At 38.8% G+C, this 10729-nt stretch overlaps 1 protein-coding gene across 1 annotated transcript; it reads right to left on the minus strand.

Moving 5' to 3' along the window:
• Window positions 1–47: 47 nt before the first annotated feature.
• BET1 (Bet1 golgi vesicular membrane trafficking protein) lies at window positions 48–7090 on the minus strand. Its single transcript, XM_026098763.2, has 4 exons — window positions 6878–7090; window positions 3957–4072; window positions 2065–2121; window positions 48–1535 (listed from the first exon to the last, which is right to left on the minus strand). The coding sequence occupies exons 1-4, from the start codon at window positions 6894–6896 to the stop codon at window positions 1380–1382; spliced, it is 348 nt and encodes a 115-aa protein (XP_025954548.1). The 5' UTR covers window positions 6897–7090; the 3' UTR covers window positions 48–1379.
• Window positions 7091–10729: the final 3639 nt, after the last annotated feature.

The raw sequence follows: 10729 nt of genomic DNA on the forward strand, positions 1-10729 counted from the left end.
GTTTTTTCGCAGAAGTTTTCTAGACTTTTTAATAGTCAAAGATTAAATCAGCTAGAAATACTTGCACTTTATTTACTTTTACACATTCAGGATAAATGTATTGTATCAGACACATGATTTATCTGCCATATTTTTGTTAATATATGAAATCTAACATGAAAGAACCAGGTAGCATACACCTCCATTTCTTATTTTAATTGTGATCCTCTCACAATTCTAACTCCTTACATGCAGCAACATTTCCAAAACGAGCTTGATATTCTGCATTAGAAAAGAATGTGTATAAGCAAACTACATACCAGCTAGAGTACTACAGAATGCTTTATTTATCAGTTTGTAATTAAGTTATTCAGGGCAACACCCTATACAGTACTTCTAGAAAAGTTATTCAAAAAAATTTAGATACAGTTTCAATTGCTAGGAAACTTGATTCTGTAAACACTGAACTCAGCAATGTAATAGCTTCAAGTATAAGAAACTATTTGGTGAGCCAAAGCTAAGTCATAAAAAAAAAAAAAGGTTAACATGACAGCACCTTCAACAGGTGCATCATTATACACCTCAATATAAAAGTCAAAATATCTGACCTCACATTTCAGATATCATGCAGCTTTAGAGATCATTATTGATGGAAAAGTGAACATACTACTAGTAAAAGTTCTAGTGATTCAATGGAATCAGTAAATTTCAGATACTATAAATATAAAGCATATGGAAAACATTTGTATTGTGTCCATATTGGTTGATCTGAATGACCAAAGGTATTTGCTTAAAGCAATGTCTAAGCATTTCTTAGCCACATTAAAAAAAAATCCAGTTTTACACAGCTTCTCCCTAAAACACAAATTTTAAGCTTCCAAAATCTGTAGACTATTAGCCCTCATCCCTTTGGGCATCAAAAATAGTTTCTGGGGGATCATTTTTATATTTGTTAGCTTCAGGCCAATCCTTTAGAAATCCATAAAAAAAATTCAATTCAGTAATATCCAAGTATTCTTTGTGCTTCTGTAACCCCAAAATTACTATATGCCTGAAACTGGAGCTCTAATTTAGAGCATGGTCCCAAATGAAAAGTAGAATCAAAAAGAAAGCTCTGTAGTTCTGTGATTCTTCACATCTGAACAATCTTTGTTTTGGAGGATTTTCTAACTCTAAAAAAATATTCTTCCCTAAAAAAGGCAACCTAGCGTGCTAGTGATTTCTGCATATTTACAAATAATCTACCTAAAACAGGGGTTGATGGGAAAAATTCTAATACATTAAGAAAAATGTATATCAGCAATATCATGTTTTAACAGAATATGCCAGTTTAGATCACAGTATTAATTCACACTGTTTTATGGTTGAAATTACACCAATTAAACTGAAGATAACTTTCATCACCTCAGTTTAATAATCCAGTATATTACAAAAAAAACAAACAATGAGAAAAGCATCATGTAGCATAATAGTTTTGTCTGGCTCCCTCTGGAGAGTGTTCTCAGTCTGCCCATAGTTGCACCTAGAAGTCCGCCCGTAGAGTCAAAGTCATTATCCTACATTTAAAAAACAAAGCAAAATCAAGTTACTATGAGAAAACAAAGCACCCTCATTGTTAAGTGATGTCTTTCTGTTTTTCCAAGTCTTCTGAAAATTAACAAGGAAGAAGTTTAGCCCATTGATCCAGGGATGTTCTTTCCCTTCCCCCCCCCCCCCCCCCCCAACAAACAAATTCACTTTTAGGCAAAAAATGCATTTGTGACTTCCTTTTTTGTTTGTTTTTCTTCCCTTTTTTGTTTCCTTCTTCTATTATTAAGTCCAATTAATACAGAACTGCCTTTTATAATACTGTATGCTTGCTGATACAAAACAAACAACATAACGACGTTAGCTGCTCCTTGGAATACCACACTTGCACATCATTATCTGTGAACAGAAATCTTGCTGCTGAGCTGGTCACATTTCATGAACAATAAGTTGTCAATATTTTTGTACGAATGTTTATACTAAAAGAAGGAACATTTTACATTAACTTTGTTTAAATACGAGGAAGGATTAAAAAGTCAGTAGTAACTGAACACTTACCATTTCTGATAACATTTTATTTTGATTTTTAACTTCCGTTCCAATTTCAATGGAAAGCTATTAAAAGAAAGCATTAAGTTATCACTTACACATAACCAGGTTAGAGAATCCATTCTAAAAACACTTGACATCACTAGTCAAACTAGTATTTTCCCAGGTAAAATGTGGACAAAATATGTAATATTTTCAAAAAATTGAACCAGAAGTTATGAAAACTGGATGAACAATATTCTGTTAATAATCCTTAAGAACATAAAAATTCATCATTTGACTATATGAGTCTAGACAGTTACAGAAGATATTCAATGCTTTTCCTCCCTTTTTCTCCTTGAACTGAAAATTCCTTATTAGAAGTATTACATAAACTTTCAAAAACTTCAAGTCTTTCAAGTCTGAGTAACAATAATCTATTTTCTGGAACAACTGTTAAACTACTGGCACATTGTACAGAGATTCAAGAGCACTCTTTTTGACTCAGTGTTGCTAGCGCTGACACCTGTAACCTGCTAACATAGCTCTCTTGACAAGTTGCTGCTGCACTATCAACAGGATTTCTTCTGTGAACTTGCCTATTCCTTCCCTGCTTTGCATTAGGAAGCAGCAAGTGCAAGCTGTTCCTCAAGGGAAGGCAAGCCAGGAGCACAGCAGGACAAGGAGCCAGCAAAGCAAGTCAGGGTCAGTCCAGAGATAGTAACCAGGGTCAGTCACAGTCCAGATCACCCAGCAAGTTCATAGAGATGAAACAGGTCCAAGGTCAAGCCAGAAAGGCAGTTCAGCAGGTCAGGGTCAGAATACAGAAGGTACGAGACTGGCTGCAAGCAATGCAACTCCTGCAACTCCTGCAACTCCTGGGTGTGTGCGTGGGGGGGGGGGGTAATCGGGAAAGGGAACATGCTACAGGCATTTCACAGCATTCTACAATCAAGTCAAGACTAAAACTCATTCTACATGAGGCTTCTAGGTAGATAATTTCAAGACAATTCCATAATGCAAGGTCATTCCATTGCAGTAGAAGACGCAACTGCAGGAAGAGCACACATGCTACTCATGGAGCACTATCAACTGCAATGCAACTTCTTTGGAACAGAACACGCTAGGGAAAAAGGAGCAAAAAGAAATACTATAACAAAGGCCAAGGCTTTTCCTTTCGTCTCCTTATTCTATATCATTTAGGTGGATAATATAATCTAAAGGTTTTAATTTCTATGTGAGACTAATGAATTACTTTTAAGCCAGAGTATTAGCAGTAGGAATTAGAATGAGTTTAGGTCTATAAAATTCATTGGCTTGTACATCTATAGAAACAGCACCTACTGCTAATCTTACAAACTGTTGCTTAAAAAAAATTATCACAGAGCTGCCTTTCAGTTAGACTTTGAGAACTCCTTCCAAGCAAATATAAACCAATCTTTGGAAGGAATCAGAATCGTTAAAACAAGAAGCTTCTCTTACAGAGGACATTAGCATCTATTTCTGACAGCTGTATTACACATTACACATTTGTCAACATATGTTTTTGTCATCATCATTTTGACTTATCAACTTCTGCTGAAGTAGTCCAAATTCTTAAATTAACCAGAGCCAATCTATTGGCAGATCACTCATTGACCTAAAGTCAAGTTTCCACTTTCTGCAGGGACAGCAATTCATTCTCTAGAACAATGAGCAGTATGTAACACTGTAGCTGTCCTCAAAATTAGCCAAAAAGGACACCTGAAACTACAATCTAATTAAAGGAAAAATCAGCTACACAAATGAACGTATTGTGCATTTTGGCTTACAGTAATTCTTTTTTTGCATTAAATTTATGTTCTAAACTAAGTCTACTGCTTCACTAGTCCATGTAATTTAATTCAATGAGTGTGATGATAACACTGTAATTATATACTTACTGATTTAATGGCACTGACTTTTGTACGCAGACTTTCTGTTAACCTTTCATTTTCTTCTTCATATACACTGTATCCACTATTGGTATAGCCATAGTTACCAGTAGGTGCTCCATCACCTATAAACATAATAGCCAGCAATTACAGACAGAAGACGCCATTGAAGCAAGTGCTCTTCATATAAGGAAAAGCACACCTGCCATTTCCAAATGTAATTCCTGAGACTATTCTCTAACAAAGGCTTCAGGCTTGGATTTTTAAACCATTAGTTTTCAAGCATTTGATCACAACCACATCTGAAGAAGAAGACATAATGTGATCCTTACATGTGTTCCTCTACATACAAGACTTAGACAAGAAGTCAAGTCTGCTATGCAGCTGAGCACTGTGCCACTTCTACCATCATTCTGCAATTCTACTCCCACTTGTGCCTTTGCTTACTGGGTGATGGAGCCTCAGGACTGCTATCCAACTGGCTTGGCAGACAGACTAACCAGAAGAGAAGGGAATCAGTTCCTCCAACTTCTAACAAAGATCTCCTAAGAACAGCACCTGGACAGCAGCACTGGGACAGAAAGTGAAAGCTACGTGCCCTCTAGATAAGAGTTACTGTGTGACTCAAATCTAACAAGTGCAACCAAAGAAGAGAGTCCAAGACTGAGAAAGGCAAACAGAAAAGAACTGTTACAACCTTTATCATAAAAATCCTACCAGATTAATTCAATCAATATTAGTATTATAACTAGTTAGAATGCCACACAAAATTCTTTGAATGCTTTTGGTTATTTCCTCTTCAATACACTTCTTTATGGTTTTGTTTGTTTGGACACCTTTTTTCTTTTCCAGGGAAAAGAGAGATAAGAGAAAGAGACACCAATCACATTCACAGATAAAGCTACACCTCTTAACCAGTTTCACTGTGTACCTTAGGTACTTTACATTAAGATCTTAAGTGAGAGAATTATGATGCTACGTTGATAATAGGTACCATTTTATATTAACCTATAAAGCCATTCTTTCAGTCTAAGTAATGGAAATTTTTCAGTTTGCATCTGTAAACTTTATTTTGTTCTGTAAGTTTATTCAATGACAAATTCTCAGCAAGACTTGGTAAAATGCATGTCTCCATTTCACCACAGCAGGAGGAGAGTTGCTGTTAGCTGTTTTAATCAAATATATGCATGCCAAGTGCAGAAAGTTGACTAAAAAGGAATCATTTTAGACAGCTGGGGTTGTTTCCATGGTCCTCGTTTTACAAATGCATCTAACTACAGTATTTCCTATCAAGTGACTTAAGATTTAAAATATGGTTATAAGTTAATATATCATGTAGCTTAAGCCCAAAATACCATAATTATATGATTCTTATATAGACTGTGACATAAAAGATATTAACAACTCTCCCAAAGCTTTTAAATAGGCACATCTACTTATATATATTGAAAACACTAAGGAGAAGCTTGGCTACTACTGTTTAAAGGAACAGCAGACATTTCAGCATGGTAGTTCTATGAACCATCTTGCGACATGGCTGAATGATTACGGTACTAACAGGACATGTAATATAGACACGACCATAATATAATTGGAGACCAAAAAAGGCACAAGGTGGCTGGAGACAATGGCAGAAGTACTAGTGCCCAGCTTCTACTTTTAACCTAATAAATAAAATGGATTACTCTAGACTGATTGTTGACATGGCAATGCAAAATTTAATAAACCTGCATGCAAGCAGTAAAATTTGCTGCAATTGATAACAGTCATAATAGATGTTAAGTCTTCTTCTTGACCTTCCAGTGTTTTTTTTTTTTGGGGGGGGGGGGGGTAAAAGATGTACTTTCTGGCTGTTCTCTCAGCCATTGATTCCCAGAGACATATCAGGAAAAGGCACATTCTTTTTCTTGTGTTCTTTTCACAAACATCCATTATTTCGCACTTTCAGAAACAGCATAACAAGCTGACTGACTTTCAGTCTAGCCTCTGCATTTCCAAGATTTGTTTTAACTTACGCATAGCCTATTAAAAACACAACAGAAAAGTGGAGAAGTAAATTTAGGGCAGTATTACGGAGATTGTGGGTCTAACTATGTGGCATTCATCAGCCCATAAACATTGACTTAGAGAAATTTCTAAGAATAAGTAACAGAACTTGATCACCAACTTCTGCAGCATGAACTTCACCACACTACCTGAGCTTTACAGTGAGGTAATAGCACCTACGAGGTGCTAGAACATAGCGTAGGAGTTCAAAGTTTCTTTCAGAGTTATCGACGTGGCTGCAGGTTGAAAAACAGGCCCCAAGCTTCTCAAAACTCAGCAGGAACTCTCAAACACTTCTGCATTTCCACCAGACTATATCTGCAGTAAACTGAAAAAGTTTTTTTTTTTTTTTTCTCCAAGCATACCAGGAAAACATATAGAAGTATTAAAATTAAAAAGCAACTGAAAACTTGGAAATGATTTGACTGAAGAGCAACAAATCTGTCCATCCATGGAAACATGGCTTGAGTTTGCATTGCATTACAACCACAGCAGAATCACACAAGAACAACATTAAATAGAAATCCAAGTGCAGTCCCGTAAGTTACGTAGCTCTAGAAAGTGAAGAGAGCCAGAAACCGGGTGACACGCACAATTCCACTTACAGATCCCGAGCCGCGTTGCACGTCTGCGCCCACACAACACCCACCGCCTCGGCGGAGAGGGAGCGAGGGGGAGCCTGAGGGCCCAACGCGGGGGACGGCACGGCTGCCCGCCCGCCTCAGCCACGAGGACCGTCCCCAGCGGCGGAGCAGGGTCTCATCGCAGCTCCTGGGCCCCGGCCCGCTCCCGACCAGCCTCCCGCCCGCTTCCCTCTCCCCTGAACCGCTGAGCAGCAGGAGGCGGCTGAAGGGGCGCCCCCGCCGCCGAGGACCGGCGCTTACCCAGCCCCGCGCGCCTCATGGCCGTGCCCGGGGCTGTCAGAGGAGGAGGAGGAGGAGGAGGAGGAGGAGGAGAAGAAGGAGGGGAGCGGCGGCGGCGGCTGCGAGCAGGGGGGCTCGGCGGGGCGGTCGCGGCCCAGCTCCCGCTCAGCCACCCGGCTCAATCACCCCGCGAGCGCCACGACAACGCTCCGCCGCCGCGCGGCCCGCTGGGTAACGCAGGCCGCCGCGCGGGGCTTTCTGGGTACTGTAGTTTCTCTGGGGGGGGGAGGGCGGTGAGGCGGCGGTGCCGCCGAGGGCAGCCGCGCTCTGGCCCGGCCAGTCCTCGCCAGGTCTTGGCGCCTGAGGGCGGCGGGCAGCGCTGGGGCCGCGCTCCCTGATGGAGGCGCCGCCTCCCCGAGCCTCAGGCCTCCCCCAGGCCGAGGGGCGGCTTTTCCGCCATCTTCTGGCGGGGGTGTTATCCCCGGGCTGGGGTGGCTCTCCCAGGGCTCTGAGGCGCTGCGCCAGCACGGCCTTTGCTTGGGTACCAGAATACGAACAGCAGTTTGGCCCCAGCAGCATTTGTTTTTCCAACAGGCCTGGAAAATATCTGTATTTACTAAAAGCGTAAATTTTAGGGAGCCCAAGCTGTGGGACAGTTGATTGGAGAGGCAGAAGAAACAGGCTGAATAACGCTGCAGGGGAAATAATGCTCCCCCCAACAAGAGTGGGTGACTGAACTAGATGTTAACAGAGCAGATGCAGCACTACTTTCCTCTGTCTTTAAAAAAAGAGCAAGTTCTACTGAATATAGCCAATCATTATGAATTTATGCAATACAATACTTCATTAAGCTTGGGTTAAACTTTAAGAATTGATCCTGAAAGAAAAAAACCCTCAACCTTAATTTTGATAGGTCACCAGTACCCTACCATTCTGTTAGAAAAGGGAAGGATTCTCAATGATTGTCTTTGTTGTAACATGCAGTCAAAAAATGAAATTCAGGGCCAAGCTGAGCCTCTCCTCCCTTCATCTGGTTTATTTTGTAAGCAACAAACAAGCTACTGCAGCACAGAGCAACTCGAACTGCAAAACTCCAGATTTCATTATTGAATCTTCAGTGCTCAGAATGATTCAAATTTCAAATTCAAAGATAATTTCTAGTCCACTATACACTTTAACCTCTTGTAATGCTTTGTCAGAACTGAGTTTTATCTCCTTTTGTTAAAGATAGGACTCATTCTTTATGCCATTGGATTGAATTTATTTTCCAGGATGAAACCACAATGATTTATGAGTTCTCAGACATAAAGCAAACAATGTCACAGAGTCGATTTAGAGTTTGCTGTTCTAGGTGTTGCATCCATGGGATTAAAGAAGCTACACTGGCTTTTTCAATTGTAACAAGCTATCATCCCCTTGATTCCTTTGCTATTTGTGTTCTGGTAGAGCCTAAGAGATGCAGTATTGGACTAAGACCCACTTGTATCATACAAGCTGAATAAACATAGACCAAAGCTCTTGTTTCCAGGACTTTGCAATATAACAAGTCGTTATCTAGGTGGGTAAAGGTGTAGAAGGAAGAATAAAATAACACTGGTCAACGTGAAAGCCTATGCTCTCCAGCTGACATCCTATGTAATTGCTATATGACAGCTCGTGTGTCCTTTTGCCATGGGTAAAACCCAAGCAGTTGCAACATTTCTATTTTTTCTGCTTGTCAAAGTTGAACTGAGATACTAGTCTTGTATCAGCCAAACTTTAAGATAAACATTGAGAAGCTGTTGTTATTTTCTTCACAGTCACAACTGAATGCCCATATCTCAAAAAGCATTATGAAGAGTAAAATGAGTATAATGTAGATATCTGCCCTAGAATTTATGTAATATTTGCTAATTACTTTGAACAGTCTATCCAAAATTTCAGCTAAAGCATTATTTGCATGTAGAAAATGGAGGAGAAGGAAAAGGAGAAGAAACAAACTGCAAAATTGTCATTCGAACCAGGCAGTATGAGGCAAATCTCCATGGAATTTTATCTGAAACTCAGCAATTATATGGGTTTGCAAGCTGCCACTGCTGATGAACTGAGACCTGATTTACATCAGCTCAGGGAAATAAATCAGTTCTTTCGAGAAAGGAAGAAGTACCCCTTCCACTACTGTCACCTGATTAAAGATTCTGTTCATGATAAAACCATCTGAAGTACACAGATGGTGCCATTTCTTAACTTTGCCAGGACAAAGAGGTCTCTTAAAGAATTACATTCTAAAAACAGCAAAACTGAGAAGTTGTAAAATTTATAGAAAATAGACAGATTCTGAGAAAACGTTCTTCATGAGTGCTACAAATTTGAACTAGGGCTGTATTAGGAGTAATATCCTGTTCAAACACAGTTGGTGAAGTAGAGTTAAGGTGAAAAACAGTCTTTGCAGTAGCTAAATTCAGAACCAGAGAGTGAAACTGCATCCAGAAAGAAACAGCAAAATGTCTTTTTCTTCGGCTGGGCTGAGTCTCTCATATGTGTATGATTTTATTTACATTTTTTCTTATATGCTACCCAAGAAAATAGTAATGTTTGGTGGCACTGCTGCATCAAAATAATTTCTTTGCAATACTTGCATACTGTATGTCATCTTTCTTTTTCTCCCATTACTCTTCTTTCATTTTTTTCTAAGAAATATGGATTTATAAATATCGGCCTAAAAAGATACATCTCCCTATTAGGATTGTAATTGTAATTCATTGTTAAGGGGCTTGTTTTTCATTTTCACTTATATTTTCTATAAAATAAAAAGAAATCCAAATAGCCTTACATAAGGTGTTCATAACTCAGTATTCATGTCTGTAACTTGCTTATAATGTTTGGAAATAGCATATTAAGTCTTTATATGTGATTTATAAATGAAGTGATAAAGTGTGACAAGCACATTTAATTCCTCACATTTTCTTACAGCAAAGCGTGGAAGTGCTATTGACATGATTAATGTTTCAGATACATTTTATCATATTGAATTTATATTTTTATACACTGAAAGTGCCTTGTAGAAAAGTTAGTTTTATAATTCCCCTGACGTTAAACTAATAAAATCATGGTTCCATCTCACAAGCTGGGCACAGAGGTCAACTGAGTATCATTAAAATTCACTTAAGTTTATTTTGTATTTCCATCAATCAGTTTTATTCATGTTAATCATTTCACAGTAAGAATCAATAAGATTAATATGTTGACATGATTAATTTTACCTCTGTACACTTTCTGGCCCATTCTCTGGAAGCTCTCTCACATGTAGGCTATGACCTAGACTACATCACTTTGTAAATCACCCACGCTTGATCAGCTGGTGTGATTACAGATGTTCTTAGCAGCTGCAGTTCTTCCTGTCAGGAAGCCTAAATGAGTAGTTAACAGGTGGTTTTAAGATGACTGACTGATTAAAGTTTTGTTTATCAAAACACCGTAAGAAGAAAAAGGATGGAAAAAAAATCACGCTGCCTGCAGTCTACAAGCTTGCTGTCTTAAGTGTGTTTCTGTGTTCTTTGAATAATAGCGTAGGCAGGGGTATCATCTTCAGACACCCCTTTTTAGGGAATATGTGTGTTATTCTCCTTTCCCGAAAATATTAATGAACAATTATTTCTTTTTTTAAGACGTCTTTTATAAAAGGGATGTACCACATGTCCTACCGGCTCGTGCCTTTTCTTATTGTTACCATTTGTTGGTTCTCTTTATTGCCTCCAATTAAATTAGATGAATACATTTACATTGCAAACAGCTCATATATTTTAATAATAAATTACTCCATGACTCCATCACAAACACCATAAAAAGAAAAAACAAGGAAGCTATCTGAGAAGAACCTGTGCAATCACACTT

This window comes from Dromaius novaehollandiae, chromosome 2, assembly GCF_036370855.1.
Source record: "Dromaius novaehollandiae isolate bDroNov1 chromosome 2, bDroNov1.hap1, whole genome shotgun sequence".
Lineage (NCBI taxonomy): Eukaryota > Metazoa > Chordata > Aves > Casuariiformes > Dromaiidae > Dromaius > Dromaius novaehollandiae.